The sequence below is a fragment of the Macaca fascicularis genome, chromosome 10 (genome assembly GCF_037993035.2).
Source record: "Macaca fascicularis isolate 582-1 chromosome 10, T2T-MFA8v1.1".
NCBI lineage: Eukaryota > Metazoa > Chordata > Mammalia > Primates > Cercopithecidae > Macaca > Macaca fascicularis.
In genome coordinates, this window is record NC_088384.1 from 83639359 (window position 1) to 83654051 (window position 14693).

The following is a 14693-nucleotide window of genomic DNA, read 5'->3' on the forward strand; positions in this document are numbered from 1 at the left end:
TGCCCCCACGGGCCCCGCTGCCCTGTAGGCACACAAAGGCTGTTGTGGAAGGTCTGTGGCTCACAAGCTGCCTGGAGGGGTGTCTGAGGTACCTGCCAGGGGTTTTCACTCTTACCTCCATAACTGCCAAGTGCTTCCTCTGAGGCAGTCTGAAAACTGGTAAACGCTTTTTTTTCCCTTTAGGTTCTAATGAACAAAATGTAAATATAGGCAAAACAATGCAAAATCAAAATGAAACACTCAGAACAAAAGCCACATTTTTACCAGATCTACTTTTATTTCAGAAGGAAGTTTGTATTATAGTATTTACTTTTGTTTATATACAAGTTCTTCACATTTGTGTTTAAAATGCACAGACCTCCCTTAGTTCTCTTGTTCCTGCTTAAATTAGCTGTTATTTTACAATACAAAAAATACCAAAAAATTGCAGTCCTAAATGTATGTATAACACCCACAATCCCCAGCAATGAAATAGTTTACAATACTTACTCCATATTTACATGAGTGTAATAGATGCTAAATTATACATATTAACAAACTAAGCTTGAATCCAAACAAACGAAACCGTAAATAACTATAAAACAAAAACATTTCCAGAGCCAGAATTAGTTCAACGAAACAGGCTTCACTAGTGTTTAGAATGTTTTGTGCACAAATTCAGTAACTGAAAGTCAATTCCATTATTGCCTTTAAAAGAGAAGGCGCCAATTTTCCTCTCCACTTCAAAACATCTCCTTGTAGGCAGGGTGTTTGACTCTCATCAAGGGGCAATGTCTCTTGGTGGGCCCGGCTATCTAGAAACCACCGCAGTGGCTGAAGCCAAGTTTGGTCAATGGGGTAAACATTTCAGAAGGTAGGCAGGGCATGCCCTGAGGACAGGAGGCCTCTGCCATCCTGGCTCTGTCCTCAGGATAGCCAATTCTCACAGAAACCACCACAAGGAAAGATCTCCTGGGTTGACAGGGGTGTGAGGCCTTGGATTTTAATTCTAAAATCTATTTTTACATCTAAGTCACTACCCTAGCATTAGCTTAGGTTAGTGTTTAGCAAATACTTGTTGAATGCATGGGTGAATAAATGAAATGGAAGGATCAAAGATGTTCATGAAACCACCACCATCTCCCAAGGAAGTGAATCAGCCCCTGGCCCCAATACACCCCATTAAATCAAAGGAGCAGGATTTGCACTGGAAGGTAAAATGCCTCTTCCCACCGGCAGTGCCCTGCTCTTTTTATTTCCCAGGTGTCTCCAGTCTTGAATGGCAGGCCTTACCCACGGGTAGTCCAGTACTTTCCTTCTGCTGACAGTCTTCTGTCTAGAACTGCCTTTTCTCCGGGTTAGCTCAGGGGATCTGGGATTGCCTTCTCTCCACACAGGGAGGCGCAGGCTTATCCCCAGGCTATGTGCAGGGACGGCAGGAGGCACACAGGAGTTCAGGGTATGTCGAATTCTCCACGGGGACATGGGAACTATTTATCAACAAACTAGCTCCCTTCTCTCACTCCCAGTTTTCAGTATAATAAACTGATTCCAGGAAATGGTCATTAAAAATTTAGACAAAACTACAAAAAATGGAGAACCCTCCTTTGGAAAGTCTGATTGCCACAGGTTATAGTCTTTGAACTTAAGACTAACAGAAACATTTCTCAGGACAAGACTGCTCATCCCTCACTACCCAGAGTACCAAGAGGCTGCCAGAAAGGGTCATGATGTGCTTGCAGGGCCAAGGGCAGCAGCAGAGATGCCTCTGCCTCCCGAGTCTCCTCAAGCGCTGCCGTTTTGATTCCCTGCCTGATTTTTCATATGACTCTGACAGATGGGTCCCGTTTCAAGAAATACCTAATTGGTGCCAGATGCATCTGAACACATCACACAATGGGGATGTGTTTCTTGGGTTATTCATGTATTGGGGCCTGGCAAGAGGAACTCTCGGAACCTGGATACCCAGCATATGGCACAAAAACATCTTAGATGAAACTCAGACATTGTTATATTTAATAAAAATACATGAAGATTTTTTCTGTTTTATGTACACTCCGAATGTCTGAGCATTCTGGACACTACTGTATAGTTATGTACAAGTGCAAGGTCAGTGCTGTCTTGACTATTTTAATTTATATACAGGCTCTCTTGTGACACGCAACATTGCCAGATGACAACCCATTCCTTCTTGGTAACAGGCCCCAAGCCCAGCGCCTCTTACTCCCTGCCATTCCCTTTTTCTGCCCTGAGGCCAGAGGAAGCTGTTTGCTGTTGGTTGCAAAGGAGAAGCAGGTGGATTCAGCGGCTTCCCCACTGCTGGAGCAGGATGAAACTTCACTTGCTCCTTCCTTCCTTTTTAAAAATAAACATTATCTTTTAGGAAAAAAAAAAAGACATAACCAGATGGCTGTGGGTCATGGTGCATGATATTTCAAGGCATAGGACTAACATGGGGAAGAGACTTCTTCGGCCAAGGAAAACTGGTTCTTTGAACAAAGAAAGAGGATCTTCCTTGTGGGAGGACAATGCCCAGGGGCCTCCCTTTTGCCTTGCCGGCGGGGCGGAGGGGGGCGCGGCGGGAATTGGTGGGTCAGCCCACTGCAGGCGGAGCGGAGGGGGCGCGGTGGGAATTGGTGGGCCAGCCCACTGCAGGCGGGGCGGAGGGGGGCGCGGCGGGAATTGGTGGGCCACCCCACTGCAGGCGGGGCGGAGGGGGCGCGGTGGGAATTGGTGGGTCAGCCCACTGCAGGCCGGGCGGAGGGGGCGCGGTGGGAATTGGTGGGTCAGCCCACTGCAGGCGCTATGGGCGCTGTTTTCTGTAGCAGGGATGGGGGAGCTCATGAGAGGAGGGGTCTTTTCTAGAACGTCTGCTCTTCAACAATAATGTGAAAAAGAAGCTTTATGAGAGGTGAGTCTCAAAGTAGAGGTGTTTTGTGCATCAGATAGTGTTTTATGGTTCAACTTCCTTGAAAACATCTTTCCAGGCAATTCTTCATGGGAGTGGAGTTAGTGTTGGGGAAGAGACAATACTCTCTCTCTAGGCATGGCATTTAAAGGTAAAACGCCACAGTTTTGGCTCTTTTGAGTATTTCTCCAAATTCACAAACTCGAGCATTGCTGTCCAGCGGTCCATCCCAATAGGGTAATGCCAGAGATCCCAGGTTTTGAGGCAGAAGAGAGCTTCTGGGAGGCGGCCGCGTAATGCCAGAAGGGAGCACCATAAATCGGGAAAACACAATTTCCAGGCAGTGCCCTCTGGGAGAGGCGCAGGGGACTGTCCCACTCTCTCAAATCTAAATTTGGTCATTTTCCATTTGGCATAGAGTTTTCCCTCCTCATCCATTTTTTTTCCATGTGCTTTTCATCCTTGTCAGCATTTGCTGCCCTCCTCACAGTCACCACCTTGGTCTGAGAGGGAGGGTGGGTGGGGGGGTGGGTCGAGCCCCTCCTGGGGAAAAGAGGGCAAACAGGTCCTTCTCTAGGCTTTGGGCAGCTTCTCCTGACAATGGGAGGCTGTCTCTCTCCTGGCATCTGAGTCCACCCCAGCCTAAGAATGAACCACAAGTTCAGAGGAGGCTGCAGGACACACAGCTGCTCTCTGATCCAAGGGTCCCAAGTGTTCTCAGTGCTCTTTTCTGCTCAAGGAAACGTGACATGAATGAGTCCCTTCCTCTGATCACTTATCAGGCCTAGGGTGACATGGGGGTGGGGGCAAGGGGCGCCTTCTTGACAGTGTCCTTTTTGATAATAAAAACAGGAGCTTTCACAATTCATTCATTTCTGCTTTCCTCTCATCCCTGCTGCTAGGTCAGACGTTCCTTGGGGTGAGAAAATTCTTTCCTGGCTGCAAATCAGATTTTAGAAAAAAAGCAGATTGCCAATGGTAGCTATTTAAATTTTACAAGAATGTAGGAATGCAATTATGTAAAAACTTAGGCTTACTAACTTTCCAATTGCTAGATCTATTTAAAGTCTAGGCACTTAGTGTTGTGTGTATGTATTTGTGTGTGTATGTGAGAGAGAGGGAGGGTAAGATGGAGAGGGAGAAGGAGAGGGACAGGCAGAGAGAAAGGAAGAGAGAGTTTCAAATGGATTAAGACTAAATTAATCAAGTTGCTATAGAAAACTACCTGTTATACCAGTTTACATTTGAAGTAATGCTGCTGACCTTGACATTGAAAATAGCCCCCCTTCTACCCTAGCTTGATATGATCAAAAGAGATGGACCATTATTAATTCTCAACTAGAAAAAAAGGTACTCCCTGGAAGAGAGAGAATTGCCTAAATCGTGCAAGAATAAACAGCACATCTTTTAAAAAAGATAGCAGGCTTCAGATGAAAACAAGTTAATTCATCTGACTAGTTTTTAAAAGACCAAGTTCAAGAACAACTGATGACGAACATCTACTTGTAAACACTCCATCTTTTGTTTTTTGCAGTTGAGACAGTCCCAAGAACAGTTTTCCACAGTGAACCTGAGTGTCATTCCTAGTTCTCTCACTGGCTCTACACCGGCCTCCTCCAGCAACCATCAGCTCATTCCTGGACCTGTAATTAAATCAAGTATTTCCTATGCAAAAGTAAAAGGTTAGATGCTGGAACACGGATGGGAGAAACCGTCAAAGAAAGCTTGTGGTCATGCAGGTGAGTCAGATGCTTTGAGGGTTTCCAGTCTTCTGCCCCGCACCGCACAGCCGTTTCCCCGCCGCGTCCTTCCCTGCAGACAGCTCTGGTGTGCCACTCACTGGCTCGTGCGCGGGAGAGTCCCTGGTCCCAGCATCAGATGCAGGTCCCAGGCTGTGCAGGGGGCTGCTGCTTCCGGTTTCTCACGGCTCCTGACTTCTCCTTGTACACTATCGGCATCTGCTGAGAAATGTCCACCAGGGCGCTGGCCACAGCAAGACCTTGGGAGAACCACAGAGAGAACACAGGTTGGGAGCAGCTGGCTTTTGTTTTAAAAAATAATTTAAACATTTATTTTGCAATCCCATGATGTAAAACAAACCAAAAAAACACAATAAAAACCCCCAAAAAGGTACACATACACAGGGAAAAGTCTTCCTTCCACCCTGACCCTCCCTCCACCTTCCCCTCCATCTGGGTAAATGTTTTCACTAATTTTTATGTATTCTTTCAGTGTGTATTTATGCAAATACAAATACATATTCTTTTCCTTTCCCTACTTTTTACACAAAAGGTGTAGTTTGCTTTTCAGCACATCAACCAAGCAGAGTGCTCTGCTTGGTGGTGGGAACATATAAATGAGATTGCAGACGTATGCTAAGTGCCCAATTTCTCCTGCCTGCCTCCAAAAGGAGCCAAGAAACAGCAGCACCCTTTATGAGGAGATTTGGATTCACCCACATCATTCAGTCAGCATTAGTCACTTCCATTCCATACCACGATACAGGCAGGGCAGGCTCTGGGGCCAGGCTTTGGAATAAGCAAGGTTCTTTAACCTCCCCGTGCCTTAGTTCCCTCATTTGTAAAATGGGGATAATAATAGCACAGGGCTAATGTGAAGTCAATGAGTGAACTGACATAAAGTCTTAGTACCTGGCAGGCATAAAATCTTAGTATCTGGCACACAGCAACCAACGATCAATAGCAATTACCCTTCATGCTCATCACTGCCCCGCCGCCCACTTTGCTTTGGCGACTTGCAATCCTGTTTTCCTTCCTGTATTGGTAACAGAGTAATCTGACATCCATTAGGGAAGGCACGGTTCTGGGGGAGCTGGATTCCTAATACACGTGGGAAATGGCCAGTGCAGGCTCGGAGCCCTGCTGAGACCTGCCAGGAGCTGTGTTAGTGGAGCGTGTTACTCACCTGTGAAGGGGAGTGGGGGTGGGGGTAGACAGCTGTAAGTGCCTGGCACATAGTGGGGAATGCTCTAGGAGTCCAGAAAATGGCACCACTTAAAACAGGGGGTACAGAAAGGGCAGCAAAGACGGCCCCACTGTTGGGTGAGTCTCAAGCAGTGAACAGACCTTTATTAGGTGTTTTGGGTGGTTGGGGCACGTCAGGCAAAGGCTGGAGCAGGAAAGGCTACAGGGCTGCACACCTGTCACCTCGCTGCCCCAGCCACCACCCTGCCTTCAGGGAGCATCAGCCACTGTTTGCTGGGCTGGGTGGTGGCAGGAGACACAAATTGCACTTGAATGACAGATCAGAGAGTTGTCCTGGCCTCAACATGGGAAGGCCGAGTTAGGGGCTCAACTCACAGGAATCCCTAGGTGAGATGAAGACAATGAATCCTGGCCGAGCCATGCAGAAAGGCCTCCCTTGTGAAGATACCACAGATCCTAACCGTTCTAAAGCTGGGCTGGAGGATCTTCTGGGTCTGAGGGTGCACTGAAGGGACAGTGGAGCTCAGGGCCTGGACCAGTATCCTGAGGCAGCCTTTCCACCAGACACAGGGTTCTCTCTGGCTAAGGTAACCCTGACCTCAGAATCATCTCAACTGAAAGTTGTCTAAAATGATCACATTGAGGCATCCTCCAAAGCACTCTGTAATTAAGCGAGATACCTTCAAAACTGTATTCCATATTTTCTGTCTTCAAAATAGGAGTTTATATAATTACGATTCATATATTTGATGGAGAAGTGTCACATGCATTGGTAAAATATTATGTAGGCTGTAAAAATGTTTAAGATAGTTATATGAAAAAAGCAGAATAAAAATTAGATCTATACAATCATTTCAACTAAATTGCTGGTCAGGGCTGGAAAGAACACAGAACAATGAAAATTGGAGGGTTGTGGGACAGCTGTGCATGGATTTTCAGACGTTTCCTTTACGTTATCGTTGTGTTTGTACCTTATATTTAAAACAGAGAAAAAGCCAAAGAAATGCAGGAGGGCTAGAAATACCAGTTGAAGAAACACCAGCCCAGGGCAGACGGCTGGAAGTTGTGGAGTGGAGAAGGCGACCAAGGAAGAGCATGCAGAGTGAAGGGAGCACGCCCAGATTCAGGGGTAGGACAGGGCAAAGGAGACAGGGAAAGAGCAGCAGAGGCAAAGGGGGACCAGAAACTCCGACAGCAAAGGAAGGTGTGCTCAGAGGCATCCACGAGCACTGAGAGGCTGGGGAGGCAGGAACGCTGAGGAGGTCCCGGGACGTCCCCCCAGGAAGGGATGATGACCTTGGGAAAACAGTTTTGGGCATATAGATGAAAATGGGATTATCTCACTGAATCCTTGCCATGGCATGGGCAGGCACTGTTGATTATCACCTTCATAACCTTGTTCTCTAGGAAAGGGAAGTATCCCATGCTTAGCTCCCTCACATGTTTAGAAGGTGTCTGTCGCTGGCCCGTATCTACTCACCTGACTGCCCAGGAGGCGGGATGCCACCCAGGCCTCGAGGGAGCCTCACAAACACAGAGAGGACAGCGGCTTTGTTGCCAAAACATGGCTCCAGTGCAATGGGTTTGGGAACAGTCTGGCGGAAGAAAACAAAATTACCTAAAGTGATAAGCTTTAACGTACACGGACAACTTAACGGTCATTGGTGCTTATAAGAACCATCAATTTTAGGTCTATAAAAAAGGTACATTGCAGTTTTTAAGAAAACAAAAAAGGGCAGGTGAGAGCTAACAGTACTCTCTGAGCACCAGTGACAGGGGTGGTACTGCTTGCTACCTTCCACTGAGGTCTCACGGTCTGCTGCCAAAGGGCTGCATGAACTGTAGGGAAGGGGTCATGCCAAGTGGGTTTTTTCTGGATGCTGTACTTTCGCTTGATTTGAAATTCTAACTCAGAATTGTAGGTCACAGGAATGGCAGTGGTGAGTGCTCGGTAGATTTGTCAGATAGTTCTGCATACCTGGCTCAAACACAGATGCAGATATTATGGAGACTTAAAAAACATTCTATTTTGTCTGTCCTTTAGACACTAAGTAGACAAGCCTGCTGGATGTAAAAGCTTGTAAAAGCTGGGTGGCTGACCAAGTGGATTCTTTGTCTATTCTCTGGATGCATTTGGCTCTGGAAAATATGTCTTCATCTTCTGTTGGAGCCTTTAGATGAGATTTGTCCCCAATATTAGTTTCTTCTCTTTTTCTTTTCTTTCTTTTTTTTTTTTTTAAAAGACTAGAAATGGGGTCTCACTATATTGTCCAGGCAGGTCTTGAACTCCTGAGCTCAAGCGGTCCTCCCACCTCAGCCTCCCAAAGTGTTGGGATTAAAGGTGTGACCTACCGCACCCAGCTTATATTAGTGTAACAGACTACTGCAAACTTAGTTGCTTAAAACAACATACACTTATTATCTCACAGCTTTAGAGGTCAGAAGTCCCAGCAAGCTCTGTAGCGTTCTCTGTTCATGTATTCCATGAGTTCTGGGGAATAATCAGCTGTCTCCTGAGGTCTCCCAGGCTGAAGTCAAGTTGTCAGCTGGGTGGGACTCTCATCTGGAGACTCTGGGGAAGACTCTGCTTTGAAACGCATTCAGGGCTTACGCAGTGGCTCACACCTGTAATCCCAGCACTTTGGGAGATCCAGGAGGGAGGATCCCTTGAGCCCAAGAGCCATGATCTTGCCACTGCACTCTAGTGTGGGTGATACAGCCAGACTCTGTCTCACAAAAACAGAAAAACTTCTGTGGCCCCTCCATCTCTAAACCGGGGATGGTGTATCAAGTCCTCATGTTTCCAATCTCTCTGGCTTCCTCTTCTGCCACCCACCATAGAAACTCTCTGTATCTTAAAGTCACCTCCCTTGTTTCATTACATCTGCAAAATTCCTCTTGCAGTACCTAGAGTAGTATGTGACTGAATAAACATGGGACAGAAATCTTGGGGGCCACCTTTAGAATTCTGCTGATTACACCCACAAATATGTCATCAATTTCTTCAATTTGGTTGAAGAAAATAATTTCCAGTACCACTCTGCTGTGGCACAAGGAACTGACTAGATGGGTGAATGGCAGAGGCAGGGAGATCAGTTATGAAGTAATTGCAAGAATCCAGGTGAGAGACAGTGGTGGCCTAGATCAAGTGGGAACAGTGGCAGAGGTGAGACACAGTGGCTGGGTAACATTTTTGAAGACGGAGTCAAGATTTGCTGATAGACTGGCTGTCCAATGAGAACATGACATCGAGAACGAGACAAGAACAATTCCATGATTTTGGCTTGAGCAGCTAGGGTGATGAAGGTGTTACGTGATGAATGGTGGAAGGTATGTCAGAGAAGCAAGCCTGAGAAATAAACATCCAAAGCTCAGCTTGGCCATAGCCATGTTAAGATATCCAAGTGGGGACACTGAGTAGGCAACTGATGTTTGGGTTGGAGGCTCATGGGAGCAGTCTGGGTGAGAGGATCATGGTGCTTAAACCTGTGATAGTGAAGATCACTGAAGGAGTGGGTATAAAAGACACAAGAAGGGGACAAAGACAGGGCCTGATGCACACCACTGTCAAAAGATGAGGAGGACTGAGCCAAGACCACTGAGCAAGAACAGCTAGAAGGCAAGTGTGTGGTGTCCTGCAAGAAAATCAAGGAAGTGTTTTAAGGAGCAACTAACTGTGTCATATGCTGCTGACATATACCATGTTGTTCAATACTTTAGGCTTGTCTATTTTTTAATCCCACAAATATTATTTTACCAGGACAATGTTTGTTTAGATTTATATACATGATTATACTTTTATTTACTCACTATTCTTTCTTACTAAAACTTTAGTCTATCCTCCTGGGGGTAATTTTCCTTCATTTTAGCACATCCTTTAGACATTTCTTTTGTGCAGGTCTGCTGGTGGCAAATTCTCAATTTTTCTTCTAATTTGAAGACACCTTTATTTCATCCTTGTTCTCAGAAGGTACTTACTGGGCACACTACACTATTCTAGGTTGGGAGCTCTCTTTCAGTACTTCGAAGACATTCTCCCACTCTCTTCTAACTTCTGAGAAGTCAACAGTCAGCTTGTCATTCCTTTGCAGGTGATCTTTTCCCTTTTTTTTTTTTTTTTTGTTTGAGATAGAGTCTTACTCTGTCACCCAGGCTGGAGTACAGCAGCGTAATCTCAGCTCACTGTGACCTCTGCCTTCTAGGTTCAAATGATTCTCATGCCTCAGCCTCCCAAGTAGCTGGGATTACAGATGCGTGCCACCATGCCTGGCTAATTTTTGTATTTTTAGTAGAGACGGGATTTCACCATGTTGGCCAGGCTGGTCTTGAACTCCTGACCTCAAGTGATCTACCCACCTCGGCCTCCCAAAGTGCTGGGATTACAGGTGTAAGCCACCACACCCGGCCTCTTTTCCCATTTTTAACAAAAATTGTGGTAAAATACACATAACATTTACCATCTTGACCATTTAAAAATGTACAGTTCAGTGGTATTAAGTATATTCACATTGTTGTGCAACCATCATTACCATCCATCTCCAGAACTCTCTTCATCTTGTAAAACTCAAACTTTGTACCTATTACTAACTCCCCATTTCCCCCCTCTCCCAGCCCCTGGGAACCACTGTTTTACTTCCTGTCTTTATGAACTTGACTACTACAAGTGTATCTCTTAAAAGTGTAATCATACAATGTTTATTTTTTTTGTTTCTAGCGTTATTTTATTTAGCATTGTAGCATGGGTCAGTTTGCTCCCTTTGGAAGGCTGGATAACATTCCATTGGATGCTTAGACCACGTTGTGCTTATCCATTCATCCATCCATGGACACTTGGGCTGCTTCCACTTTTTGGCTACTGTGAATAATGCTGCCAAGATATGTCTTTAAGACTCTGCTTTCAGTTCTTCTATGTATAAACCCAGATTGCCAGATCATATATAACTCTATTTTTAATTCTGGGGGGAACAGTGGTACTGTTTTCCACAGAGGCTCCATCACTTTATACTTCCATCAACAGTGCACTAAGGTTCCAGTTTCTCCACGTTGTATGTGATACTTCTTCTATGGCTGATTTTAAGATGTTCTCTTTGTCTTTGGAGTTATACAATTTCATTATGAGAAATCCAACTAGTTTTCTTTCCTTCCTGCCTTCCCTTTCTTTCTTTCTTTAATCATGCTTACAATATGTTTTGCTTCTGGAATCTGTATATTCATGTTTTCCATCGGTTCTGGAAAGCTATCATTCCTGAATATTGCCTCTCCTTTGTTCTGGGATTCTGGAAATACATGAGTTGGATCTTCTCATTCTATCCTCCATATTCTTAGTATCTATCGTACTTTCTATCTCCTTGTCTCTCTGAGCTGCATTCTGTGTACTTTTTTCAGATTCATCTTCCACTTCGTAAATTCTCTATGTTTCATATGCTGTTTAACATGTAAACTGAGTTTATTTAAAAAATTTCAATGAGTGTATTTTTCATTTCTAGAAGTTCCATTTGGTTCTTCTTCAGCTCCGCTTGGCCATACTTGACTCTCATCTTTTATGATTTCATCTTTTATTTCTCTAAACATTTCACACACAGTTACATTATATTCTTTATATTTCAATTCTAATATTTGGAGTCCTGACCACATCAATCTTCTGTTGTTTCTGCTATTCTTATTTATGGTGGCTTGCCTCTTCTTGTCCCTGGTGATCTTTAATTACTTCATCTTGGTCTGTGGGACTCCAACAGCGCTGAATTGAAGATGTTTTTCTACAGAGAGGATTTCCATATATTCAGGTGGGCGTCATGGTGTTTACCATCTGGAACCACTTAGGACAAATCATGGTTCTGGTTTTGGTTTATGGTTTGTTCTTTTTAGGGTAGGGAAGGAGACTATTGCCTGATTTTACCTATTTCCTGTGAGCTCAGTAACATTTTAAATAAGTATGTTTTATTCAAGATATATAGCTATTTCTCTAGTGTATCTTAAATATTCCATCATTTTGCCCAAGGAGAAAGTCTTACCATTTTCTTCATCCTTTTGGGGAGGCGGGTGATAAATATTTTCCATACAGTGTTAATACACAGTGTATTATCATTTTTCTGCTTAAAAAATTCCCCCAAATATAAAGAACAATGGGCTGGGCACAGTGGTTCACGCCTGTAATCCCAGCACTTTGGGAGGCCGAGGCGGGCGGATTGCTGGAAGTTAGGAGTTCGAGACCAGCCTGGCCAAGATGGCGAAACCCTGTCTCTACTAAAAATACAAAAATCAGCTGGGCATGGTTGCGCACGTCTGTAATCCCAGCAACTCAGGAGGCTAGGGCAGGAGAATCGCTTGAACTCAGGAGGTGGATTGCAGTGAGCCGAGACTGCGCCACTGCGCTCCAGCCTGTGTGACACAGTGAGACTCTGTCTCAAAAAAAAAAAGAAAAAGAAAAAAAAAAAAAGAAAAATGATTCAATGTTCAATGTAGTTATTTTCAAATAAAAGTTTTGTATGCCACAGAATACTTAAAAGAAAATCAGACAAATCATTTATATTTTAAAATCCCCTGAACACAAGACTGCTCAGTGACATGAAACAAAGACTGAAAAACAAAAGCAAAAGAGTACCCAACAACTTCATTGTTTTAGCTTATTGTTAAAAAGAAAGAGAGGGAAAAAAGGAGGTAATGGAATAAGGCTTTTGCCTCTCTGGTTTCCCAGACTTAGGAGCCTAAGTTTTAAAAAGTCAAGTTATAGGGACTTCTGAGTCACATTCTCACCTTTATACTCCCCCCAATAAGATCAGGAGGCTCCTCATCTGTTTCCAAGGCGACATTTACGGAGGCAAAGGGACGGCTGGCCATCTGTTGCATCTCTCGAAGAAGTTGCTGATAAATAATACGGCAAAGTCATTAATGGAATGAGGACTGAGGGGCTTTTATTAGTGAATGCTACATGTTAAAAACACCTCATCTTCCCTGATTCAAACAAATCAAGTCCAAAATGATACTTTTTAGACTGCATATTAGATAACATTAGGGATTATTAAATTTTGTTGGATGTGATAACACCATTGTTCTTATATTTTTAAAAAGCCCCTGTTAGAGATACTTATTCAAGTACTATGTTTATTGTAGCACTATTTACAATAGCAGACTTAGAACCAACCCAAATGCCCATCAATGATAGACTGGATAAAGAAAACATGGCACATATACACCATGGAATACTATGCGGCCTTAAAAAAAATGAGTTCATATCCTTTGCAGAGACATGGATGAAGCTGGAAGTCATCAGTCTCAGCAAATTAACACAGGAACAGAAAACCAAATACTACATGTCCTCACTCTTAAGTGGGAGCTGAACCATGAGAACACATGGACACAGGGAAGGGAACATCACACACTGGGGCCTGTTGCGGGGGGTGGGGGGGCAAGGGGAGCGAGAGCATTAGGACAAATACCAAATGCATGCAGGGCTTAAAACCTAGATGACAGGTTGATAGGTGCAGCAAACCACCATGGCACATGTATACCTATGTAACAAATCTGCAAGTTCTGCACATGTATCCCAGAACTTAAAGTAAAATAAGAAAATAATGATAAAAATAAAAGTACTGTGGATGTAATGCTATGATGTCGACTTGTCAAATACATAAAATGGTATGGCCCTATCTCCTCGTCTTTCTACTGCTAAAGTCAGGCTTGCTTTCTTCCTACTGAAAATTGCACCAATAACTCACACAACAACAAAAACCCATGCCTCATTATATGGCAGATAGGAACGGAGCGAACCCTCCTTTAGAGAGGTGGTATAAGCTAAAAACAAACAAATGTGAAATTTTGCAGAGTAGAGGGACAAACAGGGGCACTGGATTTAGGGAGGCTTGATGTGAACTCCTGCTCCAATAGTCTACAGCTGTGTGACCTTAAGAAAGGTGTTTGAAGTCTCTGGGCATCAGTGTCCTCCCTCTGAAATGTGTTCCTATCCCATAACATTGTCACTGGGATCAAATGAGATGCTATAGCACAGCGCCTAGCACATGGTGAACGGCCTTTCACATATCATTAAGGATATTAGAGATCTTCTGGGCATGATGCTGAAGCTTTGAGGTTATGCCTTGGGAGACAAGTAGGCCTTACTTCAAATTGCCTCCTTGGAACTACTGTAGGAGACAGAATCTTGGCCTGGATAGATATGGCTCTGTTCTAGAAGGGCATTTTTATGATAAGTATTTTCTTTTTTTTTTTTTTTTTTTGAGACAGAGTCTCGCTCTGTTGCCCAGGCTGGAGTGCAGTGGCCGGATCTCAGCTCACTGCAAGCTCTGACTCCCGGGTTTATGCCATTCTCCTGCCTCAGCCTCCCGAGTAGCTGGGACTACAGGCGCCTGCCACCTCGCCCGGCTAGTTTGTATTTTTTAGTAGAGACGGGGTTTCACCGTGTTAGCCAGGATGGTCTCGATCTCCTGACCTCGTGATCCGCCCGACTCGGCCTCCCAAAGTGCTGGGATTACAGGCTTCAGCCACCGCGCCCGGCCAAGTATTTTCTTAAAATACCAACATTCTTACATTTTATAAAACTGTAGGTCCATTTACTCAACTAAAAAATGCAGCAATGCTCCTCTGGGGTCTGTGCTATTCTAAGTGCTGGGGTCACAATAAGACAGAGTTCAGGAGGCAACGTGTGTAAAAGCACTTAAAACGGGGGCTGGTGTGTAGCAAGGACTAAACAGCGTCAGCCGCTACTATTATTGTTTTTAAAAATAATATCAAATAATTGCTTCTGCAATTTTTGAGAGGGAATAAATAATGACTGACATTTTAAAAATGATGAAATACATTCTGAATGGTCAGCTTCACAGTTACAGAGAAATTCCAAATCACACGGG

The 14693-nt window shown here is 44.3% G+C and overlaps 1 protein-coding gene across 2 annotated transcripts in view; it reads right to left on the reverse strand.

The window, feature by feature from the left end:
• Window positions 1–257: 257 nt before the first annotated feature.
• ATRN (attractin) overlaps window positions 258–14693 on the reverse strand; it is a 180252-nt gene continuing 165816 nt past the window's right edge. The window contains exons 27-29 of one of the 2 annotated variants that reach the window (XM_005568453.5): window positions 12586–12693; window positions 7313–7427; window positions 258–4886 (exon numbers count right to left, since the gene is read on the reverse strand). In XM_005568453.5, the coding sequence (XP_005568510.2) occupies window positions 4762–4886; window positions 7313–7427; window positions 12586–12693 (348 nt within the window). In that variant the 3' untranslated portion in view covers window positions 258–4761. Of the gene's footprint in view, window positions 4887–7308; window positions 7428–12585; window positions 12694–14693 lie in introns of both variants that reach the window. The other variant, XM_074004867.1, reaches the window with a different exon arrangement.